The 13,962-nt window shown below is 37.8% G+C and overlaps 1 protein-coding gene across 12 annotated transcripts in view; it reads right to left on the bottom strand.

Moving 5' to 3' along the window:
* capu (cappuccino) overlaps positions 1 to 13,962 on the bottom strand; it is a 219,331-nt gene that overhangs the window by 116,857 nt on the left and 88,512 nt on the right. For 2 of the 12 annotated variants that reach the window (XM_067767177.1, XM_067767178.1), the window contains exon 3: positions 6,316 to 6,930. The exons of 8 other annotated variants lie outside the window; for them this stretch is intronic. In XM_067767177.1, the coding sequence (XP_067623278.1) occupies positions 6,316 to 6,930 (615 nt within the window). Of the gene's footprint in view, positions 1 to 1,876; positions 2,321 to 6,315; positions 6,931 to 13,962 lie in introns of those variants that run through there. 2 more of the 12 variants (XM_067767181.1, XM_067767179.1) reach the window with 1 other exon arrangement.

Raw genomic sequence — 13,962 nt, forward strand, 5'->3', positions numbered from 1 at the left:
TTTTTACTTTTTTAAATTCCTCCTTAATTTTCGAGGTGTAAACAACAACGGTCTGGGAGAAACTAGAATGTTAGCTTAAAGGAGGGAAGAGGAAGAAAAAATAGGAAACCAAACCGAAACCGGATGACGTGTTATCAACTTATTAGAGAAGTGCTAACGATTTGTTATTGATAAGTTATCGGTTTGTCTCATGTTATCGAAATGTTATAAATTTGTCATCGATAGAAAAGGTAATTAAGTATGTTACTGATTTCTTAAAGACGAGTTATCGGATTTTCATCGAAAATTAACGATTTACTATCGAAAAGTTATATATTATTAATCGAAAACGTAGTGAAGTTTGTTATAAGAGTCATTGCCGTGCTATTTAACAGTTTTATATCGAAAAATGTTCGATTATTTATTAAAAAGTAATCGATATTTTGTCACAGTAATAAGCGTGTTATCGAAAAGTTAACGAAAATCGATTTGTTATCTTAAATCTATCGATTTGATATTGAGAAGTTATATATTTTTATTTGGAGAGTTACTAATTTGTTATCGAATACTTATCGCTCTGTTATGGAACACACATATGTATATATAACGATAAAACTTCACTATAAAATCTATGACACATCTGTAACCCGGCTAACAAACCGATTAGAAAACAATAAGGAGCCGATGACTCGGCGATAACAAGCTAATAACAAACCGATAGCTCAAAGCTAATAATTCGCTGTCGACAATAATGATATAATGCCAATTTCACACAGAGGCTTAATGAAATAATTAGTCAAGTTTTCTACATTAAAGCCCTAATTAAACTCAATCTTCCATACAAAATACAAATTCTTAATTATCTCATTATTGCTTTATTGAATGCCTTAAAAATCCAGTCGGTTTTGCTTGTTGCTTCGAATTTTATTGTCAATGTAATAAATGACAATAAAAAATAAATTATTTTCAATATTTTACGAAAAATAGAAAACCACGAAAAAATTCAAAATTTAATTTTCGCTGCATTTGCTGCAAAAAATAATATTGCTTTTTCAAAAATTGGCGCATATTTGGTTAGGTGCAACATCTATGGGTAGTTGGGCATGCATTTTATTTTGATTGTATTTTTAGACCCACCCTAATACGTACTAATACATACATTTAAAAATGTATTCCACTACGTTTTGAACATGAATGCATGTACTACACTGCTACAATTTGTAAAAACTAAAAGCATTTTTCTTAAAAATACTACCAAAATCTGATCTACATTCACACAAATGCAGGTATATATGTATATTAGACTGGGTCGATTTATTAACCGATAACGCGCCATCGATTTTTCGATAGGATTTGAGCTCAGGAAAAAAAGTTCCACTACGCATACCCAAAAAAATTCGAGCCTGCGATATTTTATTTTTTTTACTTTTTTTCGACTTAGATTTTTAAGTTTTTTTTCATAACCTACTAAAAAAAATTTCATTTGATTGTAAAATTTTCATGTATATGTTGTATGTACGTTGATGTAAAACGTTGTCGAAAATATTAAAAAAAAAAAATAAAAATTCAAAAAACTGTTATCGCCAACGTTTTTAGCAGACATTTTTGGGTCGGACAGGGTATACATATGAAAATTTTTTAGTAGGTCATGAAAAAAAACCTTAAAAATCAAAAAAATTAAATTTCGCTGACTCGAAAGTTATTTTTTTTGGCTATGCGTAGTGGAACTTTTATTTCCTGAGCCCAAATCCTATCGAAAAATCGATGGCGCGATATCGGTTAACTTTCGTCTATACAAATCGACCCATCCTAATATATATGGCAAATCGAGGCTTATGAATTGCGAGTAAAAATAAAAATGTTTCACTACGATCAACTTTATGAATTTTCTGCCCACCTGTGGCTACTTCTTTGTTTGGTGCAATTTCACTATACAATGTTTCCAATGTATTTCGGCGCTTTCTTTCCTTTTCTTTTTTCGTTTGCGCTCGATATTGAACTTCAACATGTTTTATGGCATTTGCCGTTTTCCACGATTCTGTTTGTACAACCAATTTTCGTACATCGAAATTTTTTATATTCTTTGCACATGTTTCAAATATTTTCGATTTTGCAAACTTTTCACTATCAACACATTGCTCTAGAAAAGATTTTTGCAATTCTTCTTCATTGCTTTGTTGCTGTTGATTTGCATGAATTTGTGGCTTTTCTATAACATCACAATTCCTACTTGTATTAGCAACAGCAACAACATTAATCGATTGCACTGCGTCGAGATCACTGCTTTTACTACTTTTTGACGTATTTTCAACTCGTTTTTCGTTCAATTCCGAACCGTTGCCTGCGAAATGTAAAACATTACTGAAGTCACACACTGGAAATCTGTTTGTATGAATGGTAGATATTAAATTGGTATTATGTAGAACCATGACGGAACGATACAAGGTGGCAGCATGGTGACATACCTACAAACATAAATAAAAATTCAATGTATTTTGTTATTGTAAATTCGATGGACAAATGTCAAAATCGTACTGCGCCGAAAGTTGATGTATCAAATCAAATAAAAAAAGGGTATGATCAGCTGTCCCATGCTGCCACCTTGTATCGTTGCGCCATGTGTAGAACTTGAGTTGGAGCTGTGCCCTGTTGTTGTTGCCTTCCAGCACAGTCATGGACAGACAACAAAAAATAACGAAATTAACAACAGAAAACAAACAGCGGTAAAAGAGCTAAAGCGGCGCAATCCCAACTGTTGTGGCACTTCTGCTTGTTGAGGTAAGTCCACGTCGTCAGTGTTGTTGACTCTGTTTGTTTTTACCACTATTTGATGAGTTTAAATTAATTTGGGGTTGTCTCATTGATTTAATGGTTTTTAAGGTGTGTTTAAGTACGTATTATATGTAGTATATATTCGAATTACTTGTGGTATTAAATAGGCCATCACAGTTGCGTGTAAAAGATATAAAACGTCAAAATTTTAGAAACAAGTTTTTTCAATTAGAAGAAAATTTTTCTAAGCGGGGCTGCCCTCGGCAGTGTTTGGAAAGCACTCCGAGTGTAGTTCTGCCATGGAAAGCTTCTCAGTGAAAACTTATCTGCCTTGTAGATGCCGTTCGGAGTCGGCACAAAACATGTATGTCCGATGGCGAAACTATACAAGGTGGCAGCACGGTGACCGCTTATTTGTAATTTTTTTCATATGATTTCATACATCAACTTCCGGCGCAGTACGACTTTGACATTAGTCCATTTTAAAAAACAAAGTACATGGAACTGCTATTTATGTTTGTAGGCATGGGACCATGCTGCCACCTTGTATGGTTCCGCCATGGTAGGTCCCGTCCCGTAAATATGTAGGAAAAATTGAAGGGAGCACGACGCAAATTGGAAGGGAAGATCTTCCTAAAATCTCTTTGGAGGTTATCGTGCCTTATATTTATTTATTTTATTTATCAGTGTTCGGACTTGGAAATTTTGAAAAGCGGTGGATTTGAAAAAGTAGTGACAGATTCTGTATAAATTGGTAGATTTTCGTTACATTTTGAATATCTACGTCACCATTTTTTATTACTTTCTGTATATTAATTTCGTTCGATCTTTTTTCGCCAATTTCCATACAAAATTCGAGAATTTTGCAATCCATTTTTGAGTAAATTTCCGGAAAGCTTCAAAACTTGCAACACACAGCGAAACTCGATGACAATTTAACATGAGGGGTGTGTTAAATTTGCTAGTTGGTCCAGGGACCGTGCAAATTCTAAAAAATGCCCGAACTTGGATATTTTGCTTTCGAGTTTTAAAGAACTACTCGATAACCCAGCGACCTGAAGCTTTGAAAATAGCTTCGGGCTATATTACATTGTAAAATTTAAGATACAACAAAAGTTTTCTAGATGCGATAGAGATCGTGACATTTAGAGATATTTAGGACGCCCATTTACAACATGTGGAATCGTGCGATCGCTATTTGAATAACTTACCGTAGAGCTAGATTCTCGAAACTATGAAGATACTTCAAAACTCCGTGCAAATGCAACAACAGGGAAAGCGTTTTTTCTATATGGTCCAGGGACCGTGAAAGTTAAAAATTACGTCTGAACTTGGACAATTGGCTTTCGAGTTTTAAGGAACTTTCCGATAACACAGAAAACTGAAACTTTGGAGGAAACTTTGAGCTTTATTAGGTTGCAATATTAGATATCTAGACGTCCAGACATTTAGAGGTACTAAAAAGTCCATTTAGAGTGCTGGAATGAAGCGATAAATTTTTAAGTAACTATTTACTGCTGTTTTCCTGTTAGTAGGATGATAAACGATTATTATGTCCTTCATATAAATTGACCAGAAGAAAGACATAATCTTGTTGAACTTTGTTATACCAATCTTAATATGATCACTAAAAATTTGTATGAAGAACAAAAATATAAAGATGGAGCGCACATTATCGGACTTACATAAGGATTATATCGAAAGTCTATCTGTTGTACTATGTCCCTCATACAAATTTTTGCAGTGGTTATGTTAAAATTTGAATATCAAAGTTCAATAAGACTATGACTAACCCCCAGAAGGTTAGGGGATCAGAATATACCCGCGGTAGGTATGCCTGTCGTAAGAGGCGACTAAAATACCAGATTCAAGGGGTTGTCTAGCGCAACCCTTTCAGGTTGCCAGCGCAACATATAGCTTCTCCAAACCCAATTGTCAACATCACGTATCCGTTGCGAATCCTGTTTCATTAACAGCGGGGGCTCTGGCGACCCCGAACTCCTCATGGATCTAGGGGATGGGAGGGCGGAATGGCCAAGAAGGTTGCATGTGGTCATGGTATGGTTGAAAGGTTTCATAGACAATTAAAGACTACTATAATAGCTAGAGAGGACACAAATAATTGGTATGACGAGTTACCTGTCATATTACTTGGTTTGCGATTTATTTACAAAGAAGATATTTCGGCTACACCAGCGGAAATGGTTTTCGGTCAGAATTTACGTTTGCCAGGGGAACTTGTTGTGCCATCAGCTAAAAATTTCTCATCAACTGAAGTTTTAAGTAATTTACGTGAACATTTTCGAAATGTTAGATCAAATTTAAGTCATCATAAAGATGCTGATACTGGAATTTATGTTCCAAAAGATCTTCAAACTTGTAAATTTGCATTCGTTCGAGTCATTAATAAACACTCATTACAACAACCATATGAAGGACCTTACAAAATTGTGGAAAAAGACCAAAAATGTTTTAAACTTGAAATAGATAATAATATTAAAACTATTCCTATTGATAGATTAAAACCTGCAATAATTGAGACAACAGACACAAACAACACCAAGAATTTACATAAAAAGAGAGTTACGTTCAATTTGTTTAATGTTAAATTTTCTTGAAGGGGGAGTAATGTAGGGTTCTTATTATTTTTATTTAACTTTGTATTTAAGTTACTTTGAACTTTGTAATTTTAAAATGTTTTATTAATATTTTAGTTTTCAATATTCAATTTTCTATTTTCAAAAATTTTCATGATAGTGAAAAATTTAGAAAGAATTTGACGCATACATTTAGGCGTTTTAAAAAATATAATTTAAAGTTTTGTTATAAAATAAAAACGTGGTTTCAATTACTACACCATGAACATCGATAACACTCCCCGAGAGATATTTTTCGTTCCTTTTGGTCCATTTATGTATGTATATGAAGGAAGTACTTAAAAAATTTATTTAATCTTAATTACAGCAGCGAACAGAAAAATAGCAGTAAAATTTTTTAAAATCAAATTTCGTGAACTAAACTTTTTTTTAAATTTTGACAGACTTATAAATTGCACTTTGTTAGACTAAAATTGATTGAGCTACAAAACTAGAAACTCGAAAAGGTTCGGTAAATTTTAAATAAAAAATTTGAAGAAGCTCCAACATATACCTTGATTTAACGCAACAAACGGTTAAGCGCCAATTAACTAAGTAATCTACCATGGATACAAGTAAAAATTAAACTTAAGTCTACCCCCTCTTTTTAAAACAGATTTGGAAAATTAACTAGAGCAATACAAAGAGGAAGAAGTGCTCGGATTATTAACAGCTTTACACGAAACCGGGTTTTCAATAAAGGCGGCACTATGAAATTCAACCAACATTGACAGCATCGCCTCAGCCCTTTTTATTGACAGCGTACACTCTTTAAGCCTCTCTTCAATTATTTTTTACACTCACTAACCGCGCTCACCACGATAAATTTTTTCACGCTTTTTACCATCAACCACAGTTAATGTATTTGCTTTGTTTTTGTGTATATTTTCGGTTTGTGTAAGTTTGTTAGTGTGCCTCTCTACTCTACCATTTTGCTTTGTGTTCTCATTCCGATTGTCGGCTTCATTGGCTTGTTGTATAGACGTTGGAAGCCCTTGGAAGCTTTCCAACACCGCATCATATTCAACTGTTGACTCTTCCAATTGTTTAATGATATGTTTTTGTGTTTGTTTTGCTTGCTTGCTTCTAGCATTCGCTATATCAGTTCTAGTAAAATCATTGCCTCCACCAACGTCATCGTCATCATTATAGTCAGGCCACTCATGCTCATTGTCTGTTGTGCTATCTGTGTCGGCTGTGGTAGCAGCAGCAAAGAGAAGCTCAATAAACTCACGATGATCTTCATGGGTTTTATGTTTGGTTGTTTGTTTAGTTTCCAATTCCCCCTTTGTTGTTGTTGTTATCATTGTTTGTTCATTATATGTCGTTATCTCTTGTGGTGGCGAGACTTGTTTGATTTCTTGTGTAACATTTGACGGTGTGTCTTTTAATTCAGGTGGTTTTGGTGCTGTACGCTTTTGTTTGGTGCCGGTATTTTTTGTGGTTACTGCTGTTGTTGTTGGTTCTTCTGGCTCTATATCCCCTTTTCTACTGAAGAATTTTGTTATCTTTTTCTTTGCGGTTTGCGGTTTTTGGATTTGCCCTGCACATTTTTGTAATTTGTAGAAAATTTTCAAATTTGTTAGTTGCAAAGTAAACGGAAACTTTAAATGAAAAAACTAGCTCTTACTGTTTCTGTAACGTTACATTAACTCGGAAAAAACTCCAAATAACTGCATGCAAATAAATAGAGATATACATTTTAGAATATATATTTAAAATTATACATAGATAAGAACGTAAAGCTAAAGAGTTCTAAAACATTTAGGTTTAACGGTAAAACAGGTCTTTTTCCATGATGTCCTAAATGAGTGTCCAACATATATATAATACTCCTATATTGCTACAAAAGGCTAGGTACATTCCCAAACATCAGAGTGCCACTATATTGCTGTTTAAACGTTTTTGTTTTTGTATTCAATAATCGAATGTACCCATGATTCAATCACAAGAGGTTTGCTCGACCGGCACATTTTTTGACGATTGCGGACATTTTTCTTCCAAATCGAATTGACATCCGTTAACTGTGTTGCTTCTTGGCGAATTTTCGGAAAATATTAGTAGTAGAAATATGAAGGAAACAGTTTGCAAATACCGGATAAGTACTGAACTGCATAATTCCTTAGAACATTTTTTTAAATTTTATAGTGACTTTATTAACTATGCCTCGATCCATTAGTATGGCTGAACATTGAACATAGGGGTAATTTTGTGAAATCGTGCAATTTCGTAAACCTATGAATATACGAAACCTAAACCAATTCAAAATTCATCGTTCAACGTCAAAACCTCAACTATTAAATCGATTCACGTAAAAATGCCATTAGTAAATATTAGAGATGCCATAACGAAATGTACTCATTGAGCATGTTAACTTATTCATGTAAAGTCTAGAATAGGAGTCTACTGCTAATACGCGCCCAAAAATATCGAGAGAGGTAACCTTGACAACAATAATCGGAAGGCGGTAAAGAAAAATTGTATCTCTGTCCGGAGATACTTGCAGTTGAAGTTGGCAATTTTCATGTGGTTGTTGTAATGTTTTTGTGCACTAAAAAAGATTTTGTGTACAAAGGGATTTTGCATGCATTTAATTTTGATCCCACCTCATTGGTGGACCGGCCAGGGTAATTTTTTATAAGCTCGGCTGAAGGCCGCCAACTAAACCTGAGGTAATTTTTCGGGTTTTCGTCAATATCTTTTGAACGAGCTAAAATTTTTTTCCGCCTTCGAATTATTGTTATCGAGGTCAATACGCGTCTTTTGACACTTCTTTCGATATTTTTAGGCGCGTATTAAAATTGGACCTTCTATTCTATTAATTCCGTATGTTCGGAACATTCGTCTCCATTTAAGAATTTGGGAAATCGGTTTATATTTGGAATATTTTGTATATACTTATTTAATATATTCGGATCTCGTGAGGTAGTATCAAATGAACGTATTCCGAATATTCTAAATTAACGGTTTATCCGATACGCTTCCATGAATACTTAACGGAAAGGAGCTTTCCGAAATTTTAGAAGAAAAAGGTGAATACTCCCTGTGTAGCAGAACCGCACAAAAGCTTAACTCTTCTGTCAAAGTCAAGGTAGGAATATAAAGTTCTAAGACAATAAGCCATTTTCTTTTATTTTTGTTTTTGTCAGTTCATTGCGGCTGCTGAGTAGCGTATCACCTCATGTCGGCTGCCTTGTTCAAAATCGTGCTATCTCAAAATATTTTTCAAAAATTTCCCAAATCAGGATTTGTCACAAAACCGCCCTATATTAGAGTTAGATTGAAGAACGCTTCACCTCAGAATGCTTTTCCATAACTCCCTCTTATGACAAAATGCATAGAACTTATGCTCATATAGGGAGTTTTTGAAACAAATTTTGAGATATTGCATTTTTGAATAAAATTCTAACGTACGGCATTCTTCAAACAATTTCCGAAAGAATGACCAAACCAACATAACTTTATCAATTCACGAAATATTTAGTAGAAAATGAATTATTTCCCCAAAAACTTTTGGCATTTACAAATTTATTATCACTACTAAAATACTACCAAAGATACTTTTCTACTACAATTTTCACTGAAGGGGATTGAATTATTCCCCGTTTTCCTTACTTCGTAAAAGCAACCCGTCCAGATTTTTCAATTTGGGAGTGTCAAAGGTCTGTCATCATTGGAGAACAAACCTCTAGTAATTGAATCATGGAATGTACCTAAAATTCAATTTTTTTTTGTCACACTTATGCTGCTACAATCACAAAAATTTTATAGGATTTCTTGTTTTCATTTCGAATTCAAAACACATTGAGAGCATTTTCTATTAGCAATATAGGAGTATTACATACATACATATATGGTGTCCAAAACTTAATTAGGAATACCTTTTCTATTCTTATCAAGCTATAGTGGGTGAAACAGAAGAATACTTGAAGAATTTTTTCGCCGAACCTCAAATTTAAAAACATAGTTCTAAATAGCTCTATTACTTAGTTAGTGCTAATAGAACAAGTTTTGAAACCCTTTTCGAAAGTAGTACGTGTCTTTGCTCCAACTTCCATATTTTGTATAGCACACTTGAAAAAAATTTTTTTGTTATTAGCAAATATGCGTGCATATATCTTGCCTCGTTGCTCGTCAATAATAGACTAAACCACCACCACTGAGATGATAATACTCTTACCAACACAATCACAGTTTCAATTATGGTCATCATTAACATATATTTTTAAGTAATCTGTCTTTTTATATTAGGTGGGTTAGGTTAGGTGGTACATAGCTACCATGTTAGGGGAAGCTTCCAAGTGAGGAAGGTTCGTTGTGATAGCGCATACAATAAAATAACGCTGACGTAGCTATAGCCACTTAGAGAATCATTGCGTAGCAATGAATAGTTTCAAATGAGACCTATCTTAACCTTGGATAAATCCTCCGGAGATCCAAGTGAGTCGCGACCGAAGTACTTTCGCCCAGCACTGGTAAATGCTTAGCGATCAAGCATATAGTTATTCGATGATTCCACCTCATCATCCTCCATACAGCTACAGTATAATGGGGTTTCTAGTATGAAACGTACCGCATGGATTCCCATTGGATAGTGCGCTGTCAAAACCCCAACGACCATTGAAAGATGAGCTTTAATTAACATAATTATTTCGGCAAACCTTCTGCCATCCACTTCTGGCCAGAAAGATCTTGCTACCCTTCAAGCGGTGATGTTCTCCCAACGCTTGCTGAGCTGGTACGAGGCCCATTTATGCAGGAGCAACCTTTATAGCTTAGTAAAAAATCTTTTTCAGCTGATTTTCACCATTTTCTCAGCACTGGGTTTTCATCGGATCTTGTGTATTGAATTCGCAGAGGGAACATAAGAAATACAAACGCTTTAATTAAAAATAAATAAATGTAAGGCGCAATAACCTCCGAAGAGATTTTAGGCCGAACTTCTCTTCCAATTTGCGTCGCGCTCCTTTTAATTTTTCCTACAAATTGGCGGGACAGGACCTAGCAGATGGGTTTTCACTGAGAGCTTTTCATGGCAGAAATATACTCGAAGTGCTTGCCAAACACTGCCGATGGGCGACCCCGCTTGGAAAAACTTTAGATCAGGAGCTCTTAGCAGTCTTATACATACCGACCAAACATGATGACTTGTAACATCCTGCTTTTACTGAAAATTGCCGATCTAGAGAAAACAACTCGACAAACCCGTAACTAACAGATATTGGGCGGTACTCATGGCTGAGAAGGCACTTATAAGTTATATTATAAACTAGCCTTTACCCGCGGCCCCGTCCGCAAGGAGAAAATGAAATATGTGGGCTATTCACGTTAGCCTGCTTATAAAGTTATCTGTTTAAATTTTTTTTTCTGTCTAATGCATTTTATTTTTGTAATTGAGTAAAAAAAAGAACTTTATGAGTTGATAACCTGATAGGATCCCAAAATGATAACGAAATTATCCAGAAAAAGCCACGAAATGACCCCGACGCTATCGCGGACGGATCCCGAAAACCATCCAGAAACGCCCCGGAAGTGTTCCAAAAGTTCCCGAAGTAGTCCCAAAAAAAACCGAAATGACAACGACACGATTCTAGACTTATCCAGATAACCACACAGAAATGATGCCTGAAGGGTACCAAATTGATCCCGAAATAGTCCCGAAAAAGTTCCGAAATTACCCTGACGGGCTCCGGGACGGATCTCAGAAACTATCCAGAAAATATCCAGGAAGGGTCCCTAAATTATCCCGACTAACTCCAGAAAAAGTTCCGAAATGGCTCCGAGGGGATCCACGATGGATCGCGAAAACCATACAGAAATGATTCCGGAAGGATTCCAAAATGATCCCGAAATAGTCCGGAATTGACCCAGATGGGATCCCGCACAGATCCAGAAATGATCCCGGAAGGGTGCAAAAACTATTCCGGAAAAGTAACAAAAAATCCCGAAATGGCTCCTACGGCATCCCGGACGGATCCAGAAATGATCTCGGAAGGGTCCCCAAATGATCCCAAAATGGTACCGAAATGACCCTGATGGATCCGGCAAACCATCAAGAAATTATGCCGAAAGGGTCCCCAAAATGATCCCGAAATAATACAGAAAGTCACGAAACGACCCCTAGAGGATCCCCAAATGATCCCGTATTAGCCCCGAAAAGGTCCCGAAATAACCCCGAAGGGATCCCGGATAAATCCCGAAAACCATCCAGAAATGATGCCGGATGGAATCCCAAATGATTCCGTAAAAGTCCCGCATTGATTCCGACGGGATCCCGAACGGATACCGAAAATCATCCAGAAGTGACGCCGGAAAGGTCCTCAAATGATCACCTAATAGTCCCGAAATGACCCTTAAGGGGTCATGGACGGATCCCATAAACCATCCAGAAATGATCCCGATATATTCCCGAAGAAGTCCCGAAATGACCCTGACGGGATCTCGAACGTACCCCTAAATGACCCTGACGGGATCCCGGACAGATCCCGAAATCCATCCAGAAATGATCTTGGGAGTGACCCCAAATGATCCCGAAAAAGTCCCGCAATGATTCCGAGGGGATCCTGATCGGATACCGATAACCATCCAGAAGTGATGCCGGAAAGTTCCTCAAATGATCACCTAATACCAAAATGACCCTGACGGCATCCCGGACTGATCCCAAAATCCATCCAGAAATGATCTTGGGAAGGTCCCAAAATTATCCCGAAATAGTCTCGGAAAAGTTCAGAAATTACCCTGACGGGTTCCGGACGAATCCTGAAAGCCATCTCTAAATGATCCCGAAAAAGTCCCGAAATGACCCTGACTGGACCCCGAAAGGATTCCGAAAACTATCCAGAAATGATGCCGGAAATGTCCTCAAATGATCACCTAATAGTTCCGAAAAGACCCTGACGGGATCCCGAACGGATCCCGACAACTATCTAGAAATGATGCCGAAAGGGCCCGCAAATGATCCCGTATTAGTCGAGAAAAAGTCCCGAAATGAACCCGACGGGATGCCGGACGAATCCCAAAAACCAGCCAGAAATGTTGCCGGAAGAGACACCAAATGATCCCGAAAAAGTCCCGCAATAATTCCGACGGGATCCTGAGCGGATACCGAAAACCATCCAGAAGTGATGCCGAAAAGGTCCCCAAATGATCACCTAATAGTCCCAAAATGACCCTGACGGCATCCCGGACAGATCCCGAAATCCATCCAGAAATGATCTTGGGAGGGTCCCAAAATTATTCCGAAATAGTCTGGGAAAAGTCCAGAAATTACCCTGACGGATACCGGACGAATCCTGAAAACCAATCTTAAATGATGCCGAAAAAGTCCCGAAATGACCCTGATGGGACCCGGAAAGGATCCCGAAAACTAACCAGAAATGATGCCGGAAAGGTCCTCAAATGATCTCCCAATAGTTCCGAAAAGACCCTGACGGGATCCCGAACGGATCCCGACAGCTATCCAGAAATGATACCGAAAGGACCCGCAAATGATCCCGTATTAGTCGAGAAAAAGTCCCGAAATGACCCCGACGGGATGCCGGACGAATCCCAAAAACCATCCAGAAATGATTTTGGAAGGGACCCCAATGATCCCGAAAAAGTCCCGCAATTATTCCGACGGGAATCTGAACGGATACCGAAAACCATCCAGAAGTGATGCCGGAACGGTCCTCAAATGCTCACCTAATAGTCCCAAAATGACCCTGAGGGCATCCCGGACAAATCCCGAAATCCATCCAGAAATGATCTTGGGAAGGTCCCAAAATGATCCCGAAATAGTCTCGGAAAAGTCCAGAAATTAACCTGACGGGTTCCCGGACGAATCCTGAAAGCCATCCTTAAATGATCCCGAAAAAGCCCCGAAATGACCCTGACGGGATCCCGAAAGGATTCCAAAAACTATTCAGAAATGATGCCTGAATGGTCCTCAAATGATCCCCTAATAGTTCCGAAATGACCGTGACGGGATCCCGAACAGATCCCGACAACTATCCAGAAATTATGCCGAAAGGGTTCGCAAATGATCCCGTATTAGTCGAGAAAAAGTCCCGAAATGACCCCGACGGGATCCCGGACGAATCCCAAAAACCATCCAGAAATGATGCCGGTAGGTATCCCAAATGATCCCGAAATAGTCCCGAAATGACCCCGTCGGCATCCCGGACGGATCCCGAAAATTATCCAGAAATGAAGCCGGAAAGGTTCCCAAATGATCCCCTAATAGTCCCGAAACTACCCTGATGGGATCCCGGACGGATCCCGAAAACCATCCAGAAATGATGCCGGAAGAGCCCCCAAATGATCCCGGAAAATCCCCAAATGACCCCGACGATATCCCGGACGGATCCCGAAAACCATCCAGAAATGATGCCGGAAGAGCCCCCAAATGATCCCGGAAAATCCCCAAATGACCCCGACGATATCCCGGACGGATCCCGAAAACCATCCAGAAATGATGCCGGAAGAGCCCCCAAATGATCCCGAAAAAGTCCCCAAATGACCCCGACGAGATCCCGCACGGATCCCGAAAACCATCCAGAAATGATGCTGGAAGAGCCCCAAATGATCCCGAAAA

This window comes from Eurosta solidaginis, chromosome 2 (genome assembly GCF_040869045.1).
Source record: "Eurosta solidaginis isolate ZX-2024a chromosome 2, ASM4086904v1, whole genome shotgun sequence".
In the NCBI taxonomy this organism is placed as follows: domain Eukaryota; kingdom Metazoa; phylum Arthropoda; class Insecta; order Diptera; family Tephritidae; genus Eurosta; species Eurosta solidaginis.